Source organism: Physeter macrocephalus, chromosome 18 (genome assembly GCF_002837175.3).
Source record: "Physeter macrocephalus isolate SW-GA chromosome 18, ASM283717v5, whole genome shotgun sequence".
Classification (NCBI taxonomy): Eukaryota; Metazoa; Chordata; class Mammalia; order Artiodactyla; family Physeteridae; genus Physeter; species Physeter macrocephalus.
The window spans coordinates 31,952,760-31,975,052 of record NC_041231.1 but is presented as its reverse complement, the minus strand read 5'-3'; the positions used below and the strand labels follow the sequence as shown (position 1 = coordinate 31,975,052).

At 46.8% G+C, this 22,293-nt stretch overlaps 1 protein-coding gene across 4 annotated transcripts in view; it reads left to right on the top strand.

The window, feature by feature from the left end:
- The window catches only part of PTPRG (protein tyrosine phosphatase receptor type G), a 761,444-nt gene that overhangs the window by 635,244 nt on the left and 103,907 nt on the right, over window positions 1-22,293 (top strand). For all 4 annotated transcript variants that reach the window (XM_024124118.3, XM_024124116.3, XM_024124115.3 and 1 more), the window contains 4 exons: window positions 4,312-4,496; window positions 7,536-7,644; window positions 13,576-13,625; window positions 15,575-16,337. In XM_024124118.3, the coding sequence (XP_023979886.1) occupies window positions 4,312-4,496; window positions 7,536-7,644; window positions 13,576-13,625; window positions 15,575-16,337 (1,107 nt within the window). The remainder of the gene's footprint in view (window positions 1-4,311; window positions 4,497-7,535; window positions 7,645-13,575; window positions 13,626-15,574; window positions 16,338-22,293) is intronic.

Sequence of the window (22,293 nt, the reverse complement as noted above, 5' to 3'; positions counted from 1 at the left end):
GCAAACAAGACAGAAAGTGTGCAGCCTCGTGGAGCTTACATTCTAGTAGGGGAGTGTGATCGCTCATTACAGACAGTCCATGAGGTCAACAGTATCACGCCCCGTAGTACTGAGCGCAGGAAGATCTCAGCTCTGCAGGGGAGAGAGCGCCTCTCAGGCTGTGTGAGGGGCAGAATACGGCACAAACAACACAAATGCAGTCGGTAAACGTGTTTCAAACAAAGGTTTGGCCTCCCTTTAGCTTCTACGTCTGGAATCACCAAACCACTGATCCACGGGCCAAAACTCTCCCATCAGCACCTTCTGCACAGCCAGGAGCTGAGAGTGGAGTTTCTACGTTAAAAAGTTGAAAAAAATGAAAAGAAGAAAGTTTCATGCCACATGAAAATGGTATGAAATGGCGGTGCAGGGTCCATAACCAGTTTCCTTGCAGCAGAGCCACGCCCCTCACGTCCGGATGACCTCAGCTGCTTCTGTGCTTCTTAGGCAGAGCTGCGTGCGTAGTTGTGACAGAGACCATATGGCCGGCAAAGCCAAGCACACTTACTGTCCGGCGCTTTCCAGAACAAGTGTGCCAGCCCCCGTTCTGGGTCCTCCTTGTAATCTGCAAATGCTTCCTCCAAATCTGGCCTCTCAGGGAGGTGAAGAACAGAAGGGAATTTTCTCTTCCACCTGCCCTGCCCTGCCCTTAGGCCGAGCTGGGCGAACCTCAGCCTACAAGCCTCTGGCCCAGTGCTCCCATGTGTAGCCTCAGACAAGTGTGGATCTTTGGAGGCCGCTCAGTTACGGAATTCCCCACCCCCGCCCCGGCAGGCGGTCCAGTGGTGAAGACTGTACCCTCCCCCTGCAGGGGGCACGGTTCGATCCCCGGTCAGGGAACTAAGATCCCGCATGCTGCACAGCGTGGCCCCAAAAAAAGGTGGTCCTGTTAGAGTGAGGCCAGGCCGTCCTCCTTTGTGAGCCTAAACCAATATTTTCTAGTCCAATGAGACAGTGGGATTCTGTACTTTCATTCAGAACAGTATTACCAAGCTCTTCTTGACAAGGCAATATATCCGTGACTTAGTAAAATACAGCAAGAACAACAAATTCACTCACAGGGCCATAATGCGTTGTATCCCATTTACATCAGATTGCATGTATGTGTTTTTACACATGCATGAAGACGTTGGATCCCCAGAAAGTTAACAGTGGTTGTCTCTGGATACTGGGATTTCGGGTGATTTTTTTAAAACTTCCTGACTTTTTTGGATGACTTGGATTCTTTTTAAAAACATTAATGTGAATCATCTTAATGAGCAAAGAAAAAGCCAGCTATTTTTATTTCAAAGAATAAATAAGAAGAATGGTTGCATCCGCATGTGGGTGATAGGATTATTTGTGTGGTTATGATGTAACTGTTAAGAGATACGTGCGTACGGCTCACCCCTAATTGGAGCAGGGGAGTGATGGCTTCAGAATGAAGGAGATAAGTAAAAACATAGGGGGAGGCGAGAAAAGCTGTAGAAGTCAGAAAATCTGACATGTCATCATTGGAAGGACACGAGCTTCCGAGTATATAAATCTCCTTGGTTCATTATTGGTACTTGGAAAGATGGGAGTGTAGATCTTTGCCTGATTCCTCCCCCTTCCCAGCCCCGCCCTCTTGAGAAACCGTAAACCACTTAGACGTTAAGGGTATTTTAAAATGGTATGTGAGCGCCACCTAGTGTCAGCACTCTGTCATTTCACCCCCTGTCTCTGGGAGCCTTAACATCACATTCTTTCTTTGATGTCCCTGCTCTGGTGGCATTTGCGCAGCAGGCAGCGAAATGCCTCCCGGGGTTCTGCAGGGCAGTAGGGATGCCTCATTAATTTATCCCTTCCTTCTTGTCTCAGTTGCACAAAGCAAATCTGTCCGACCGAAGCAGAGTTTGGCAGTCGAAGAGCAAAAGGATGCCTCCCTGTCAAAACCAATCTCCGCTTTTCTCCGTCAGCCAGCTCCTTAGAGCTGGGTCCCTGCTTCTCTGGCAGGAAAGCCATCCTCCCCAGGGCTGCCTTGGGCTTGGGGCTCTTGAGGAGCAAATAGGGGACTCTGGCTCGTGGTGGGCTGCTTGGCTCGTAGATGGGCTCCTGGGAGAAGCCAGAACCAAGCCCCACGTCCCCTGGCCCGTCTCCTCCAGGGCTGCTCCCCTCCTGCCCCCCAAACCCCAGTGTCGTCCTCACTGCGTCCCTCGCCCTCATGCCTCTCCTTGTCCAGCGCATCGCCAGGCTTTGCCTCTATCTGCTCTAGAACCTGCTGTTCTCCTGTTCTCTCCTAGGTGGACAAGCACCCAGCCGTCTGCAGCACCTCCTGACAGGCCTCTCTGCTCCTCTCTTAGCCCCTCTGGGTTCTTCTTTGCTCAGCCGAAGCTCCAGGGAGCTTTGTAAAGTGCACACCTGCCTGCGTCGTTCTCTGGTTCACATCCTTCCCGTGGCTTCCGAGTGCTGTAGGGTAAAGGCCAGAATCTTCATCTGGGCCTGCGGGGCTTCCCGCTCCACTGGCCTCCCTTGATCCAGCCCCACTGCCTTCCTTTGGGCCCCTCAGGCCTTCTCCCTGCTGAGGTCCCTTGGCCGGCCTCCCCTCTTCCCCTGACCCCCACGTAGTGAATCTCCACGCAGTTCTCAGTTGGATGCACCTGCCTCTAAAGAGTCTTCCCTGGACCCTGTAGCATGAATCAAGTCTCCCTAGAAAGTGCTTGGAAAATACAGCGTTCCTCTCCTGCCCTCCACCCACCCCATCCTGGTGTGTGATAGTAGCTGCACACGTGTCATCCTTTGATGAATTCCCATCTCCCCCTTTAGACCTGTAGTTCTCAGGGGTGTTTGGCCCCCCAGGGACATTTGGCGATACCTGGGGACATTTTTGGTTGTTTTAACTTGGGGGGAGTGCTACCGGCATCTAGTGGGTAGAGGCCCAGGATGTCGCTAAACATCCTACAGTGCACATGACAGCCCCCAAGAGCAAAGAATCTTCTGGCCCAAGAGGCCAGTGGTGCTGAGGTTGAGAAACCCTGCTTCAGAATGGAAGCCCTGTGCGGGCAGGAACCAAGGCCACTGGGAAAGAGCACATTTGGAGGGCCAAAATGTCGCTTGGCTGACTTGATACTCTCAGCCCTTAAATGGGTTTGTTAGTAGATAGATATAGAGCCACCACGTTCCTTCAAACCTGCCGGCCCCAAGGAATAAACAGGGGAATTAGCCTGACTTTTCCTTTGCCCTGCATCAGGATAGTTACACAGAGTCCTGCTGGTCCAGAGAAAGTCGTCCTGGTTTTTTGTGCCTTTGCTTTAAAATTATTTAAAGTCTCATTTTGCATTGTATTTGTTTACACTCTGATCTGTTTACAATAAAATGTCATCTACAGTTTTAGTTAGTTGGGACATTCCGCATGTCAGGTGGCCTGGCTTCTAAAAAAATTCATTGTGGAAGAAGAAGCCAGAGGAGAATGCTAGATCAAAAGAGGTTAAAGCCTTATAACACTGAATGTGACACGTCACGGGGGCGGGGAAAGGGTTATATAAAGAATCTTTTGGAGACAGTTGGGGAAATTTGAATAGGGATGATGTAAATGTCAGATAATATCAAGTTAGTGTCTATTTTCTTAGGTATGACCGTAGTCAGCTTGGGCTGCTGTAACAAATAGCATAGACTGGGTGTCTTACAAACAACAGAAATTTATTTCTCACCGTTCTGGAGGCTGGGAGGTCTAAGATCAAGGTGCTGGTAGACTCACTGTCTGGTGAGGACTTGCTCCCTGGTTCACAGACAGCCGTCTTCTCACTATGTCCTCACGTGGCAGAAGGGGTGAGGGAGCTCTCTGGGGCGTCTTATGAGGACATTAATCCCACTCATGAGGGCTCCACCGCCGTGATCTAATTGTCTCCCCAAGCTCGACCCCCTTACACCATCCCATTGGGCATTAGGTTTCAACACATGAATTTGGGGGGCACACAGACATTGCCATTATAGAGGAGAATGTCCTTATTCTTAGGAGATACAGACCCGAGTTTAAGGAGTGAAGTTCAGAATGTCTGCAACTTGCTTTCAGTGACACAGCAGGAAAGCGTGTGTGCGTGTGCGTGTGCGTGTGTGTGTGTGTGTGTGTGTAGAAAGAGAAGCGGGGAGGGAGAACAGGTGTGGCAAAATGTTAGCTGCCGGTGGATCCAAGCGATGGCGGCGTGGGTGTTCCCCGTCCTGCTGTGTCAACCTTTCGAGGTTGCGGTCTTGAGGAACACGGGGCGTGTATGCATGTAGTGCCAGGAGGCCCTGAGCTTGGCCGTGTGTCTTCAGTCTGCAGCTCTCCGCCCATCCACATGAAGGTGCAGCCCCTGAACCAGACAGCCCTGCAGGTGTCCTGGAATCAGCCGGAGACCATCTACCACCCCCCCATCATGAACTACATGATCTCCTACAGCTGGACCAAGAACGAGGACGAGAAGGAGAAGACGTTCACAAAGGACAGCGACAAGGACTTGGTAAAACCTCCCTGTTCCGAGTCGGGGTGTCTGTAGCAATGAGAGGGGCCCCTGCGCATCTCTTTGGCGTGCTTTTACCTGTGGCTTCCCAGCCCTACGCTGCCTGCTGAGGGCGGGTGCCACCGGGGCGAACGGGGGACCAGAGCCTGCCCGGGCTCCATTCCGCCTTTATACTTGATGGCTACACCACCAGGAAAAGAGTTAATTTCTTCGTAACTGGGCCCTTCAAAACTGACTGCTTTTTCTTTCATTATGTAAAAAAAAAAAAAAAAAAAAAAAAATCCGAAAGCCTCCACGAAGCCCTTGTCATCTGATAGTGTTGCTGTAAATGTTAAGTGAGTTCTACAGTTGTAGAGCAGGGCCTAGCACAGAGCAAGCACTGTGTCAGTACTGGCTATTATTATTATTGCAGCTGTCGCCCCCATCCTCCTCCCCACCCCTCTGCTGTCCCCCACACCATGCAGCTTTCCGAAGTCTCCACCACCCCCTTCTGTTACACTTCATCTGCCTCATACATTCCGACCTGCTAGACCCCAGTGACCACCGAATTTTTAGCCACTGCTCTCAGACTCTCCGACGCTGTAATACCTGACCTCACTTTGAGCTACACATGCCCAATACAGCTGCTCCTCTTAAATGTGCATAACCAGTTAGTGACCAGTCCCCACCAAGGCCCTTCAGAACAGATGTTTGCAGAAGCCATCTTCTTCCCCTGGAAAAGCAATCACTCCAGCAAGCACTGGTCTTTACATCTTTGCACAGAAACTCAAAGTGACACATTTGGGTTTGAAAGCCTGGCGTTTATTGTTAATCAAAAGAAGTCTTTGGGATAATGAAGCCCATAATTGTATAGGCACATGGAAAATGTAATAGCACTGAGTGGGATTCTTAATGACTGTTAGCACTTTTTTTCCTCCCCGTACAGAGTCCCCAGGGCTCATTCAATCACTTATAGAATAATACTTTTCCTACTCCTTTAGATGAAGATTCTTTTACTTCATTTCCATTTATGTTTTCAATTTCCCCACTAGACATTGTTATCTGGGTCACATTAGGGAATGATGAGCTTCATGAAATCGGAGAGGAATCTATTGAAAGGCACCCAAGGTTATGATGTGTTTTAACCTTTCTCTTGTCACGACTGGAAGTCCGTGAGGGATGTTTCTCTTTCTGAACTAAGGTGGCTTGCATTAATCAGCAGAAACTATCTAGGCGCTTATTCGGTTTCTTATTCTAAGTGGAAAATAATTAAACATGCAGAGATTAATAGATAACCGGCTTGGAGTGAATTATAATAAATCCCTGCATAGATGGAGCGAAGGTATTGCTCTGAACAGAAGACGGGGTTGGAGGTTTAGGGAATGAGGCATAAGTGAGTTTCAGAGAAAGAGAGAGCTGTAGAGAAAAACATGCTTTGACAGCAAGTTCTTTTTTTATAAGAATTTCTAGGGGTGGTTATTTTCTTTGGGGACACACAAAATTAATTAATTCCTCAGGAAGTTGAGAGTGCTGACTTAGTGGCAGCAAAGCTATCCTCCAACTTAGGGTTCTTGTGGCCCAGAAACCTAAAAGTCATACTGAACATTTTCCCGGCATTCTCCAGCATCCATCTCTCTCTCTCTCTCTCTCACGCCCTCACTGCCAACCTGTGGGACAGGTGTTACTGCCTCCTTTTTCCAAAAGAGAGAAATGAGGCTGAAAGTGAAATAACTTGACCCCAACCTCCTCCTCTCACCAGGAATCCATCTGCTAGGCAACAGATAGCAGGTGTGGCCACAGTAACATTTTAATGCCTCTTCAGAGGTTTTCAGTAGTACACTGGGGAAAACCCACTCAATGGTTAAGCTCCCAGAGCTGCTTTCTGGACTTGGCCCACAATGCAATGACAAGACATTTCATCCATTAGGGAGTCTTTGAAAATCAGTTGCTTTTGTTGTTTGTTTCTTCAGGAAGCAAGGCCTGCCGGCTTTTTAGGTATTTTCCATTTTCTGATTTTTAAAAGACTCTTGGAATAAAGCTTTGAGGAATGGGGGTCTGGATTTGGCTCGTAATGTTGGACCAGGGGTTGGGAAACTTTTTTCTAGAAAGGGTCAGACAGTTAAGATTTTAGGCTTTAAGGGATATATGGCCTCTGTGGGCAGCTACTCAACTCTGCCGTCAAAGGGTGAAAGCTGCCATAGCAACAGGTAAATGAATGGGCGTGGCTGTTTGCCAATAAAACTTTATTTACAAAAAACAGACAGCGGGCCGGATTTGGGCTGTGGGCTGTCGCTTGCCACCCCTGTGTTAGACTGGGGGTGTACTTTCCATTTTGTGGTGTGGACTACCTACGAACAAGGCTTGCCTAGCCTTTGTTGTACAGCACTCACAAGAACCCTGTGAGGGAAATATTACTCTCTCCATTTAACAGTTGAAGGGAGCAGAGGCCAAAAGACATTGAGCAACTGACTCAGAATCACACAGCTGGTGAGTGGTGTGACACAGGTAGATCTCCTGTCCTCTGACCTCTAGTCAGGTGTTCTTCTAGCATCGTGCCCCATATCATCCAAGGTCAAGGTACAACAATGCCTTTAAACTGCAAAGAAACAGACACACAGAGATATTTTGTTGTGGCTGCGCTAATCTCTGCATGGCCCTGGAAATTCAGTACACCTGATAATTCTAGAGGCTGTCTAGGGTAAATCATTATCGTTTATAAGGTAGAGTCGTTTTGATAAAAGTCCCAGCCTTGTGAGTATAAAGAGGGCTGAAGGGACGTTCCAAGCCCGAGTCAAGTATCTGAGCCAAGACGACTTTTTGTTCTCTCACCCTACACATTTCCACGTCGAAAACAGATTCCCAGGTGAGGTTATCTCTGAAAGCTCATTCTTTTCAAGGTGAGCCTTTGGTCAGTGAGGAAACATCATGTTTGTCCTGCTTTGCCTTGGTACCCAGAAACCTACAGGCAACACTTAACATTCTTTTAGGTTTGGCTTTCAAATGTAAAGTGTGCTCTGGCCTTCAAAACCAGGTCACTGCCTGTTCTTTCCTCCCCTGCAGAAAGCCACCATTAGCCCTGTCTCACCTGACAGCCTTTACCTGTTCCGGGTCCAGGCCGTGTGTCGTAATGACATGAGGAGTGACTTCAGCCAGACCATGCTCTTCCAAGGTGAGGAGCTGCCCTTCCTGTCTGCCCTGCATCCCCCGGGTCCCTTCTCCCTTGGGCTTTGTCTTTTTTCCTGTTCAGGTGCTTGGACACAAGAATAGGAACCTGGCCTAAGCATCAGTGTTTGCAATAACACCTGAAAAGCCTGGGGAATTTAGGCCCATCTTTTTGGTTGGGGGTTTCACAGGCCAGAAGAGGGGAAGAAGAATGAAGTGTTGATTATTTTTTTAAAATTTATTTATTTACTTTTTATTTTTGGCTGTGTTGGGTCTTCGTTTCTGTGCGAGGGCTTTCTCTAGTTGTGGCGAGCGGGGGCCACTCTTCATCGCGGTGCGCGGGCCTCTCACTACCGCGGCCTCTCTTGTTGCGGAGCACAGGCTCCAGACGCACAGGCTCAGTAGTTGTGGCTCATGGGCCCAGCGGCTCCACGGCATGTGGGATCTTCCCAGACCAGGGTCCGAACCCGTGTCCCTGCATTGGCAGGCAGATTCTCAACCACTGGGCCACCAGGGAAGCCCTGATTATTTTTTTAATTACTGTTATTTTCCAACTGTGGGGAACCAAGTATTTGTCTAATACTGTGTCAGATCACAGAATCACCTCCTAGTCGTGTGGAGGAATATCGTCTTTGAATTTCTAACATGATTCAGTTAGCTGATTTAGGGTCTAGTGGAAAGTTTCAGACCAGCACTAGGGCAAGGCTAGAGAAGCATTCACTTTGGTGCCGAATTCAAAGGAGCTCTTAAAAACTCTGTCATCAAGATACACTGTATTTCAATGGAATATTTTTTTAAAAGCAAAATCAATGCAAAAGGTTCTTGAACAAAATATCGAAATTTTGCATAAAGACAGGATCCACTATGTCTTACTTGCCCCGACCTAATCCCAGGCCTGGTTCCAATAAAACTTTACTGACAAAAATTGGCAGCCAGCCGGTGGGCCGTAGTTTGCAGACCTGGTTTGGGTGAGGGGCACGAAGACCAGCATGGAGGTCGCAACCAGGGCATTGGGCTTTGCTCTGCCGGTCTGATGCCCTCCCTGGTAAGGTTCTTTACTTCCTGAATCCTCAGTTTCCGAGACACCTACACACCAGGCCAGTGATTCTTAACTTTTGCGAGTCATGTATCTGATGAAGACTTTGGACACTTTCTCTAGAAAAATGCCAGAATTTTGCGTATTACAGCTTTAGGGGTCCCATAAAACCTGCAGGCTGTGGATCAGCTTCATTGTCTGGAATCCCGTGAGAAATGCACATTCATGGGCCCCTCTCAGACTCATTGTCTCAGAATCTCAGAGGGTGGGGCCCGGGAATCTGAATTTTAACCAGATGGCTCAGGTACCAGGCGTGCACATTACAGATTGAGAAGAGCTGGCTTAGAGCCAGGGCCCTGACATGAGGGCCCCAAGGTTGAGTCCTGGCTGCCACTTAGTGTTTCTGCAACTCTGAGAATGTTGACTAGCTTCTCTAAGCTGCAATTTCACAGTCCAAAAGTGGCAGTCGTTGAGAGTACCGACCTCACAGGGTCCTTGTAGAGTGCCAGGGGGTGACGCATGTTAGCTAATTAGCACAGTGCCTGGTACCAACTATAAATACCCCCTAAGTATGAGGTTTAATATAAAAAATAATAAATGATGAACCCAGGATAAGAAGCCCGTCAGCTGAGAGTCCCTCCGAAGATCCCTTCTAGCTTTGCAATTTTGCATCTAGTATTGAAATATTCTTTGCTAATGTTCCCATTATCTCATCCTTCCACTTAAACTAATTGAAATTAGCATGGCTGTATTTTTTCTCACAAATAAATCACACTCACCATGTCTACCTTTGCCCTGAATGTATTGGCCCATCTGCCTGTGTTGAGGAGGGTCCGAAAGCCAAGGCCAGGTCTATGCCAGCCCAGGGGAGAGAGCACGGGAAGCCAGAGTGGAACCCTGGATCTTTCGGCACATAAATCATAATTAGGCCTTCCATGCACTCCAGCTAGGAGCCTGGAATCTGCAGAATCGCCTTTCTTGATTAATAGGCCCCTGAGTTCGTTGGCTTCTGCACGGACTTTGAAAAATTAAATGTTTGTAATGTAATGCGATTCAAAAAGGCCTTGTCAGCTGTAAATTCCACGCACGGAATATCTAAAATGTCTGATCCCGGTGACTTGTTGAAAATGGCCAGTGTCTCCTTTGTCTGCAGACTGTCTCTGCTCAGGGGTGGACGTGCGTTTGCTCGTTTTCTGTATTGGTGTTTGTCCCTGCATGTTGACAAAGGGGCACACAATGGCCTTAGCATCTTCCCTGCAGCAGTGGGCAGTGGAAAAACGAGATCTTCAGGTAAGCTAGCATGCCTTTTCTGGTGAGCCAGGTAGGAGTTTATGAGCAGTAGAGGCCGGTGTACAAAACTGGTCAACTCTTAGGACTGAAGTTTTAAAAGGGAAGGAAATTAACTTAGGGAATTTCATGGACACCTTTGTTCAGAATAATTAGGTTTCCCAGTGATAAAGTTTACCTCTGGTTTGGGTGCATGAGGAAGCCCTGTGGAATATTTACATTATTATAGTAAATAAAGCAATATTTATGTCCTGTATAACATAATAAATAAGTTATGTTTACCTTACTTTAGTAAATATGATAATAATGGTAATCATTATCTGTAGAGTGGTTCCCTGTTACAGAGCATTTGCCCATAGGTTATTTCATTTGACCTCGTGGCAACTTGTAATGCAGGTGTTATACGGAGGGGGAAATGATGTCCTGAGCAGTTGAGTAACTTGCGAAAAATCACTTGGCTACTAAGCAGAGTCCGATTTCTTATTCCAAAGCCCAGTCATTTGTACACAACAACAGACCACCCCTAAAGCATAAATATTACCCTGTATCCCCGGTCTTCAACAAATGGCTAAAAAGACTGATTACTAAGTGTCCAAAAGCCTTTTTTGCAATTCTCAACAGTCATGGAAACTAGGGGCTCTTCAGCTTTTCCTTTGAGCCACAGACTCATTAGGCAGCCTGGCCAAGCCAACAGATCCTCTCTCAGAATGGTTTAAAATAAATAAGTAAAATACATAGGAAAGGAAACCAATTATGCTCAAATACAATTGTCAAAATATTTTAAACAAAGAAATTGGGAACATAGTCATCTGTGCGCTTCTTTTGTGAAAGTATTAAATGACACGCGGTGGGTCTGTTAGCGACGGTGATTTCTGAGTAGTGATGAACACAAATGATACTCCGAAATAGCTCCAACAACTCTAAGGCAGTAGGAAAATATTTCCATTTCAATCACAGAGTCATAGGACGATCCTATTAAAATGCGGCTGAGATTTGGAGCTTGCGTTCCTCGTGCAAGGAAAAGCTGCATCTCCGTGACAGCTTAGTGGGGATGCAGGTCTCATTTTTTTCCCCCGTCCCTGAAGTCCACCAGACCGGTGGACTCCTGATCTGAAAGCTCTCGTAGAAACTTCGTAGTCACCACGGCTAGAACTGACCCCAGTGGAAATTGTTCAAGATCAATGAAAAGCGGGCATGTTGATGGAGTGGCCAGTTTGTTGGCCTTAAATTAAGGCCTTTGTAAAGGACAGGGAAAGCAGGTCTCTTAGGGGGCTTTCTGCCTGTCTTAACAAAGGGAGGTGTGTATACCTGTCTGAGGCAGTACAATATCCATCCCGAAGCAACTCACTGATGGTGGGAGGTTATATTTAGTGCCAGGCAAGAACTGTTTGCTTCCTAGGCTACCTCATTTGACCTGGTTGTATTGACATCTAGATCAGTCTGTTCTCCACATTTGTCTCTTCACCCATTTCACTTTCCAGCTGAGCGAAGTGAATGTATCGTTAAGTTGGGGGTCGCAAATGCAGTTGCCCCGGGGCCAGGCAGGGAACGCATACAAATGCGGCGAGGGCCGTCAGTGGGAAATTGCAGAATGTGCCCTTCGAAAAGGGGTGACAGACACTCAGCCCCGACCAAATGTTGCCCTGCAGGAAGGTGAGCTCAGTTTTGCCAAATATTGTGATTTTTCAGGGATGAGCAGGAAATTGGGATTTTTAGGTAAAAGTTGCTGTGTACAGTGTTGGCAGCAAATTCTTTTTTTTTTGTTTTGTTTTTTCCAAAAAGCTTGCAGGGCAAATTAAAAAAATATGTCGGGTACTTGCCCCACTTCTAGTTTAGATAAAAACTCCAGCAGGTACAAATGTTATTTCTTTGGCAATTCAGCAGCTTTTTGCTAATTTTTCAGTGCCTTGTATGTATAGGAAGCAAACGTTTAGTTTATGTAAGACTATTGTTTTTGAGATCAGCACAAAGAAGTAGTCTGATATATTTTTTAAGTTATACTGTTTAGCATTATTCACAATAGAGAACAGGTGGACGCAATCTAGATGTCCATCAACAATGAATGGGTAAACAAAATATGGTACATACATACAGCAGAATATTATTTGGCCTTAAAAAGGAAGGAAATTCTGACACATGGGACAGCATGGATGAATCTTGAAGACATTATGCTAAGTGAAATAAGCCAGTTACAAAAAGACAAGTAAATATATATGACTCCACTTACATGAGATGTATGGAGTACTAAAACTTACAGAAAGTAGAAGGACGGTTGCGGGGGGGCTGGGGGGGGGCAGGAGGAAACTGAGACTTGTTTAATGGGTACACAGTTGCAGTTTTGCAAGATGGAAACATTCTGGAGATCTGTGGCACAAGAATTTAGCACAACTGAACTGTACACTTAAAAAAGTGTTTAAGATGGTAAGTTTTAGGTTATGTGTATTTTACCACAGTGAAACATTTTGTGTAGTTAATAATAACACATGGGTGAACAGAACTGAAAGAAGGAAAGAACACCAGAGGAGTAATCTGTGGCTAATATAAAAGAATTTGAGGGACATCCCTCGTGGTCCAGTAGTAGAGAATCCGCCTTCCAATGCAGAGGACTCGGGTTTGATCCCTGGTCGGGGAACTAAGATCTCACATGCCGCGGGGCAACTAAGCCCGCGCTTCACACGCAGACTACAGAGCCCACGTGCCCTGGAGCCCGCATGCTGCAACGAAAGATCCCACATGCCTCAACGAAGATCCCCCGTGCGGCAACAAAGACCCGACGCAGCCAAAAAAATGAATAAAATAAATAAATATTTTTTAAAAAGAATTTGACCGTTTAAAGCAACAGTGGTGATGTGTTACGAGGTTTTAAAACTTAAGTATTGATAGAAATAAACTATATGACAGTACACAAAAAGTGAGTTGGGCAAATAAATTACTGTACAGTTATTATATTTTTAAGGAGAGATAAAAGTCCTAGTTTAAGGTAAACTGTAAAAAGTTGAGGATGCATATTATAGTCACTGAAAGGATAATATAAGAAACTATAACCAAAAAGACAATAGAAAAGAACAATGGGATAATACAATTTCATTTATAAGAAGTTCAAAAATAGACAAAACGCTGACAGAGGTCAGAGTGGTGGCGACCTTAGGGAAAGGTCATGAGGGTATTGCCTGGATGGGTGCACATGCAAACCTGCTGGGGTGCCGGAGAATGTCCATATCTTAATATGGGAGGAGGGGGAGTTACACCGGTGTTTACAGAGGTAAAAATTAATTGGACTCTACACTTAAGATTTGTGCATTTTAGAGTATGTAAGTTTTACCTTACTAATAAAATAGAAAAATGATTAAAACTTCTTAAAGTTGTAAACTAATAGCTTAAGACAAGAGTCTGCAAACTGTGGCCCACAGGCCAAACGTGACCCTCTACATGTTTTTTAATGACTCACAAACTAAGAAGGGTTTTACATTTTTTGATGGTTGGAAAAAAAATCTAAAGAGGAATATTTATTTTATGACATAAAAATTTTATGTATTTCAGATTTGTGTAGGTAAGTGCAGTTTTGTCGAAACAACAAAGTTATATTGTTTACAGTGTAATTTCTTTGTTTCTCAGCTAATACCACTCGAATATTCCAAGGGACCAGAATTGTCAAAACAGGAGTGGTAAGTAGAGAATGTAATTGCTTTGTCACGTCTGATTGGTAATTTGCGTGCAGTTAAAACTGTCACCACGAGGTGGCAGTATGATGTTGTCTAAATGCTTCATGTGAAACGGTTAAAATACTGAATAAATTACATTATTCACTCCTATAATTCAATGCATTATAAAAACAAGCTGTGCGACAGCGTTAAACCAGTAGTGTTGTACTGTTATAATTTTTGTCAAGATAAAACTTCTCCGTATTTTAAATTATTTATTATTTGTGGGAGCATAGGACGTAAGAGTGCAAAGGAGTAGACATGCTGAAATTGAAAGGTTGTCATTTGGGAATTCCCTGGCAGTCCTGTAGTTAGGACTCGGTGCTTTCACTCAGGGGCCCGGGTGTGATCCCTGGTTGGGGAACTGAGATCCCACAAGCCATGCAGTGCGGCTTTAAAAAAAAAAGAAAGGAAAAAAAAAAAAAAGAATGGTTGTCATTTGCCGAGTTACATTTGCACATTTCTGGAGCCTCAGTATCTAAGTTTTCCCCTTTCTAGTGCAACTAATAATCCCAATATTAATTGCAGCTTTGGTGATAACAATAAGAGCCTAAAATTTATTCAACTTTTCCCGGGTTTCAGGCACAGATTATTATTTTATTTAATCCTCACAGCATCCCATGAGATTTGTGTTACTATTACTCCCATTTTATGGATGAGGAAACCGAGGCTCGGTGAGTTAAGTAAAGTGCCCAGCATCTCCCAGAAAGCAGGTGAGGGATCGTGGACTCAAGCCCAGGCTGTCTGACTGCTCTGTCTGCAGTGCCTTATCTTATGTGGCACCTGGCATTTCATTAACCAACTTCAGAACTCGGCATTTGCTAACTTGGTTGTCCTTAAACTACAAACTTTTCAAACTGAAACTTGATGATACAGTGATGAAATCTGAGTTGTTCTGGCTGTATTATATTTGAACTGTATAAATGATGGGATGAAATTCTGGATTCTGCACATCAGGTTTCAAGAACTAAAATTAAACTAATAACTCAGAGCAACACATCTTATTTTCCTAAGATACCATGTACAAATAAAATCTCACCCCTGAGCCCCAGTTTAGTATGGTGGGAAGAATGAGCTGAGGTTTGGGCACGGGCAGCCACCTCTACCCCTTAACCTCTCTGCACCTCGTTGTCCTCACCTGTAAAATGGGGTGATGATCATGTGTGTCTCCAGGGTAGCTTGGGAAGCCCCAACACACAGTTGGTACTTGTTAAATAGAATTCTTATTGTTGTCATCTACGTGAGCATAGATTTTGCTGTAGATAAATCCGGAGACTCTGGAAGGTACGGCGGCTGTACAGCGCCTGGCTCGGGGTTTGCCAGCTGTAAAACAGCTCCCAGAGCCTTCAGTGTAGAGCACTGGCCGCTGCTTCTGAACCTGACACTGCAGACGTGGGCGGGCCACTGTCCCTGTGTCCATCCACTTCCTCACCTGAAGATGTGGAACCCAGATCCTGGGGAGCGTTTCTAGACAAGGGCTGTGTATTCTCCACAAGAGCCACCCATAGCTAAAAAACCAAGGGCTCCTGCTTCTTGCAGTGTCATCCCAGCAACAGGTGGCAATCTGATGCTGCCAATTTATTGCTTATTTGATGTTTGTCTTTCAAACAACGTGAATGCTTATTGTTTTGTCACTTAGCCTCCTCCTGAGCCCTATCAGTGAAAAGTTGGGGTTGATGTGCTGGTTACAATTTTTAAGTAATGGTAAAAATTTTTAAGAGCAGAGATGGTCATCCGTGGATCACCTACTGTCAGTTTTGGCACCATGCCTTAGGAAACCCCATGAGGAAAGTAAAAGATGAGTAAAACCCTTGGAGGGTCATACCCAGGGCCTTGTCCCCAATCCTGATGACTGACACTCTGCTTTGTCTTCCTCTGTCCCTTCCCCCAACCTCCTCCGTGACCCTTTCAAGCCCACAGCATCTCCCGCCTCTTCGGCCGACATGGCCCCCATCAGCTCGGGGTCTTCCACCTGGACATCCTCTGGCATCCCCTTCTCGTTTGTTTCCATGGCAACTGGGATGGGCCCGTCATCCAGCGGCAGCCAGGCGACGGTGGCCTCGGTGGTCACCAGCACGCTCCTCGCCGGCCTGGGCTTCAGCGGCGGCGGCATCTCCTCCTTCCCCAGCACCGTGTGGCCCACACGCCTGCCCACGGCCGCCGCGGCCAGCAAACAGGCCGGCAGACCCGTCCCGGCCACCCCTGAGGCCTTGGCCTCTCCGGGCCCCGACGGTGATTCGGCGCCCACCAAGGACAGCGAGGGTGCCGAGGAGGGGGACAAGGACGAGAAGAGTGAGAACGAGGACGGGGAACGGGAGCACGAGGAGGAGGGCGAGAAGGACCCCGAGAAGAAGGAGAGGAACGGGGTGACCCACGCCGCGCAGGCGCGGAACCGCGCTGAGCCCAGCCCCGCCCCCTCGGCTCCCGGCACAGCTGCCCCGGATGGTGCGCATCAGACTCCAGCCGGGCGTGCGCGGGGCCGCACTGCCGTCCCCACCGCCCGGCCCGAGGACACCCTGGACCCCCGCTCCGTCACCCTCACCCAAGTGCCCCCCACAGTCACAGAGGAGCATCACGAAGAGAATGATCCCAAGAGGCCTGAGACACCGTCTAAGAAGCCTGTGTCCCCAGGGGACCGATTTTCTGAAGATAGCAAATTTATCACTGTTAATCCAGGTAAGTGGTCCACTCCTCACTTGAGCCTCCAAGCTGCTGTGAACAGTCCTACCCTTTAAAAAATAATTGCGGGCAGGGGATAAGGATCCAGAGAGTGCTTAATATTACTGGAATTGTGTGTGTCTCTGGTATAAAAATGTGTGTGTGTGTGTCTTTCTATTTTATTCTAATAAGAGTCACCTACTCTCTTATCGTTGCTGGACTAAGTCTTGCCTTGATACTTGGTTCCTGGTAAAATCGACTTGCCTCAGAATAACTCCAAGCACTTCAACCAGGCCCTGAAGTAAATGAATAAAAAAGACATCGATCTTAAGAAGTTTATCCTTCAAGATTTCATTCCTTATTCATTTATTCAGCACCTGTGTTTATGGACTGCCCGTTTGGTGCCAGGCGCTGGGCTGGGTGCTAACCCTGGTGAGCACGGTCCCTGCTGCTTGAAGTTTACAGCGTAAAGGAGAAGACAGTGGTGGCGGCAGCTCGCCAGGGCGCACGCCGGGAAATCAGGAAGCAGGAATGTTAAAAAGCAAGCAAGCAAGTTCGCTGAAAAGCCAGGAAACGAGCTAACTAACGCCGGAGACTGTGTACGGTAAATAATAGAGGAAATAAACAGGGTGTTGTCAAAGAAAATAATCAGGAAGAGGGCAGGGAGCTTTTTGAATTAAGAAAGGCCACTCTGGGGAAGTGACATTTCCATTAAAACTGAAAGCGTGGGGATGGGGAGAGCTGGTATTAGCCCATGATCCCAGCCCGAGAAACAGGGCTCTCGCTCTCAGAGCCCCATTTGCTCTGTGAATTAGCCAGTTTCTGGATGATAAGACCAGGGCATGGCTGGTCTAGCCTCCACGGGGAGGATGTGATTCCCACCACGCTGACCGAGGGCAACTTTGTGACTCTGTCATATGCTCAAATCTTTTTCTTTTCTTTTCTTTTCTTTTCTTTTTTTTTTCATTTTATTTATTTATTTATGGCCACTTTGGGTCTTCATTTCTTCATTGCTGTGTGCGGGCTCTCTCTGGTTGCAGTGAGCAGGGGCTACTCTTCGTTGCAGTGTGTGGGCTTCTCATTGTGGCTTCTGTTGTAGCAGAGCACGGACTCTAGGCGCGTGGCCTTCAGTAGTTGTGGAACACGGGCTCAGTAGTTGTGGCTGAAGGGCTCTAGAGCACAGGCTCAGTAGTTGTGGCACACGGGCTTAGCTGCTCCACGGCATGTGGGATCTTCCCGGACCGAGGATCGAACCCATGACCCCTGCATTGGCAGGCGGATTCTTAACCACTGCGCCACCAGGGAAGTCCACTCTCAAATCTTAATGAACCATCCTGATAGTTTCTACAAGGGAGCCCTGAGCGTGAGGGGTTGTTATTGTTGTGAGGGGTTTTCTTAATAAGAAATTCTTTCTTTTGCCAGACTACAAGATGTTTAGCAACAATTTTTTTTGCATCTAAGCTGTTGTGGAGTTATAAGAGTGCAAAAAAAAAAAAAAGCAACTGGTAAATATTTATTTGCTTTTGCACTTGTAAACATTAAAATTCATCTAAAGCTGAGACCTCGTATGTTAAGATACAACTTAGAATAAATTTTCATGTTTTGAATTACGTTCCTCCTTAAAGCTGGTATGGACTCATTTTTTGAAGTGTGGGTTTGCTATGGGCGTTGCTCACTTTGTCCTGGTTTTAGGGAAAAGTGCAGAGTGGCCCTCCAGGGAATTGAGTGGAGGAAATATCGAGCCACTTGTGAAGCCGTTTGAAGCTATTCCTGCGTGAGCAGTGACATTCCCTCTAGGAATTTGCTGTGAAAAAGTTGCATTTCTTGCATTTGAAGATATTGAAGAAATATTTATAGAGTACCCACTGTGTTCCAGGCACTGGACTAGGTATTGGAAGGAGACTCTAGATCTAGTCAGGCCTTGCTCTCCTGGGGTTTATGTTCTAATGGACAAGCTTGAGTATATTGCAGTAAACAAATGCATAACGTCAAGTGCTGGAGTCGGGGACAGGTCAAGGGATGGCATTTGAATGGAGACCCAGGTGGTGAGAAGGAGTTAGCTATGCCATGATCCATGAAAGAGCGTTCTAGGCTGCAGGAGGAGCGGCAGGTCCAGAGACCCTAAAGTGAGAACTAATTAGGATCAGTCAAGGAGCCATCAGAGGGCCAGTGTGTCTAGACCACCAAGGTGAAGGATACAGGATGAGTTCACAGACAAGCAGAGCTCAGATCAGGAAGGGGCTCATCAGCCATGCTGAGGATTCGATTCTAACTGGTATGGAAAAGCAGTGATGGATTTCAGCAAGAGAATTACTCATCTGATTAACCTTCTCAGAAGGTCATGTGGGCCTCTGTGTGGTCACCTGGGGAGGCAAGAACGGACACAGGGAGTTAGGAGGTGATGGCAATGGTGACTCGGACCACTGTGGTTTCTCCAAAGACAAGCGGTGGACCTGGAATTGCTTGTCAAGCTTGAGTGGTTTGGCCTCTGGACTAGAGGCTCTGGCAAGTTGCATTCCCAGCCTGCTCCTCTTCAACATTTTTTTGTCCACACGCCTGAAAAGTGTGGCTTGCTAAGAGCTTGGGTTGGGAGTGTTGATACCTTGAGAGACTGGTGAGGGTGGGGACCTGGGGCGTAGTCCAGGTAAGCAGAAATGAGTCATTGCAATGGGAGTCAAGTTCCAGAGTCCAAGGAAAGGGGAGAAGAAACAGGTGGTAAACCTGGGGTATTTCCACCTCCAGGTACGGGGCGTGCTGGTCTCAAGTTTCAACGCTGCAGGCATCTGAGTGTCTGCCATCTTGGCAGGGTCGCTCTGGAGTCAGATCCCTACAGTAGACTCTGCCCTTTATTCACGCAGGGTCCTCAGGCCAGTCTTTGCCCAGAGTCTGTCTGTAAAGTGGGGATAGGAATAGCCCTTAGTGCCTTGTCGGTGACAAGGAAGGAGGAGCTTTCTGCAGCCCGAGGGCCACGTGATGGCACTGGTGACTTATGAGGAGGCCCCTCGTAGGTCTTTCTTCTGCAGTCATCCTTGGACATTGAAGAGCCTGTGGAGACTGTGGTCCCCAGTGAGCTGGCTTTAAAAATGACCTCCAGGAACTCCGCTCTGTCCCCAGCACTGCTGAATCAGAGCATCTCCCTTGTCGCCTTCATCTCCATGGGAACACCCACTCCTTCCCAAAGCCAAAAGGGGTCTCCTTTTGAGTTGCAGGCAGTTCCAGGCAATTCCAGGTTGAGTGTAGTGGTGGAGATCGGTTAAGCCCGAGATTGGCAAACTTCTTCTGCAAACAGCCAGAGAGAGCAGACATTTTCAGCTTTGTGAACCACAGGTCTTTGCTGAAACTATGCATCTCTGCCAGGTAGCACGCAAGCAGCCAGAGACACTACACGAATGGGCGGATGTGATTGGGTTCTGGTGAAACAAAAACAGGCAGTGGACCTCATCTGATCGGTGAGCTGTCATTTGCCAACCCCCGGTTTAAGCAGAGACGTGCGTACCCACTGGTTAATTAAAGATGTGAGTAACTTGAGGGTAAAACGCGAAAACCCTACGTTGTCCACGACCCCCAAGGTCTCCCTTTGCTTCCATCCATCTCAGCCTTTTCTCCATCTGCCTCCTCCAGCTTGGTGTTTATTTTTTACACGAAATCACCATCATTTTAATGTTAGTGGTGACTTCTTTGAAAGACTGTGGATGTACATTTGTTTAAATCTGTTCCACATTTATTTTTTCTTCGCGTTAAAAACAATTCTTTAAATCAATATTTAGTCTCTTTGAAAAAAGCGCTAACGTTTAAAGTTACAAACTGTGTTATATTTTTACCAGCATCTCAAAAAGGCTTGATGTTTGATAACATCTTTTCAAGTGCTGTGAGTAGTAGCTTTAGTATTAACTTGCTGGGAAGGAGAAGAGGGGAATGCTTCTCTAGAAGAAGGGGCCGACTCAGACGCATACAGAGATCAGGCAGGCAGTAGCCATGGTCCATCCCTCAGGAGGCACAGCCCAGATGTGGTGTAGGCACTCTCAGATGCCTATTGATGCAGTAAAATGTTCTCGGGATGGCATGTGGCATGCCCCAGCAAAAGCATTTCAGGGTGGGCATTGTCTACAAACTCATCACTCAGTGCTGGGATTTTTCATTTTTCTTTCCTTAAATCAGGGCTCCTTTTTCAGATTCAATCGTGCTCAGAACCCCGTTATGTAAACACTCATTCACCGAAAGCTTGTTGACTGCCTTCTCGGGGTCAGCTAAAGAGACAGTCCAGTTTAGGGATCAGGAAAGTACAGTCTCCAGGCCAGAACTGGCCCCTGGCTGGCCTTTGTCCTGCCCCTGAGCTAGGAATGGACTGTGTTGGTCAGCGACTTAGGGCTGCTGTTTTGCTCTGAGCCAGAGTCAAGGGTGCTAAGCTCCAGCCACCCCACTCCTTTTGGGCAAACCCCACTCCTTTGGGCACCTCTTTGGAACTTTCAAGCTCTAAAGAAAACCTTTGATTATAAAAATAATTACACCACTGGTTAACATTTGTTCCATGCTGGTGTTGTCTGTGCTAAAAGCCAAAATGTGATGTCCCTTATCCCCCGGGATGCCTGTGCTGTCCTTGTCGCCATTAGACCAGTGAGGAAACTGAGGCTCAGACGGTTAAGGAACGTGCCCTGGGCAAGACGTGGCGAGACCGGGGGTCAGACATGGGCCCTGACTCCACCGTGGTGCTGCCTGCGTCCCGGCTTAGGGACTTGCTCCCTGAGTGGGTAACGCAAGATGGTTTCAGGTGAAGTATTAATTATTAAATGAGTATTTGAATGTGTACTTTTAAAAAGATACCATTTTTTAATTTATGGCACAGGTTCTCAACCAGAGTGATGATTTTGTTCCCCTTCCCTGCAGGGATATTTGGCAATATCTGGAAACTTTTTTGGTTATCATGACTGAGGAGGGGGCTGCTACTGGCAGTTAGTGGGAAGAGACCAAGGATGCTGCTTAACATCCTACAGGGCACAGACCAGCCCCGCAACAAAGAATGACCTGGTCCAAAGTGTTGATAGTGCCATGGTGGAGAAACTATGATTTATAGTATTAACATAGAGTTCCTTTTCAAAGAAGTTTAGTTGCGGGAAAAAATAGTAGTTAAAGGTCAGAAAGAAGTAGCAATACAGGCTCATGAAGATAGGGCAGACATCATGAATGTGAAACTCAGCTGGGGTCTATGGAGGTAGGAAAATGTTGCATACTTTATTTAAAATAAAATAGAACAGGCACTCGTATGGACTACCGTGGCAGTTTGCAGCCTGGGCTAGTTTTGTTGGTCAGGTTTTTTGTGGGGAGAAGTTTTCTACGTAATTCTGCTTGCCCCGGCTCTTGGCTGTGATCTTCCTGGGAGTGTTGGAAAGAACCAGCTCCGGTGCCCTGAAGGCACCAGTGCGATTTGGTTTCCTCCCAGGAAGTGTCTGGGTCCTTGGAAGTTTCTGCCCCCCACTGAGTGATCTTTGAACTAGGACAGCCTGTATATCTCTTAGTGCAGGCAACCAGACCTCACCAAGAACAGGGAGGTTTCCAAAGAGCCTGGGGTCAGCAATTCAGGTTGTAAGGAGCGGTGTGTTTGACATGAGTCCTGACTGATGGCAGAGTCGCGTGATGTTGCGATGACGTGTCTGTGGTGGTGATTTCTGGTAGATGAGGACCTGCCGTATATATGGGACTTCGAATTAAATTGGGATTTATCAAACGCCCTCAATTTTCCAGCACCTAATGGAAATAAACATGACAGTTCCACTGTTGGGTCTGATGAAGTGAGCTCTGTGTGAAATGGTAAGGAGGGCTTATTGATGAGAACTCCTAGTGGTGATATAAATTGAAACACATGACAGATGCTCTAAATCCAGCTCAGACATGGTAATCGAAACATGGAACCCATGTCCCGTTGCAGGAGAATATATGTTGTGTTTTTTTTTTTTTTTTTTTTTTTTGCAGTACGTGG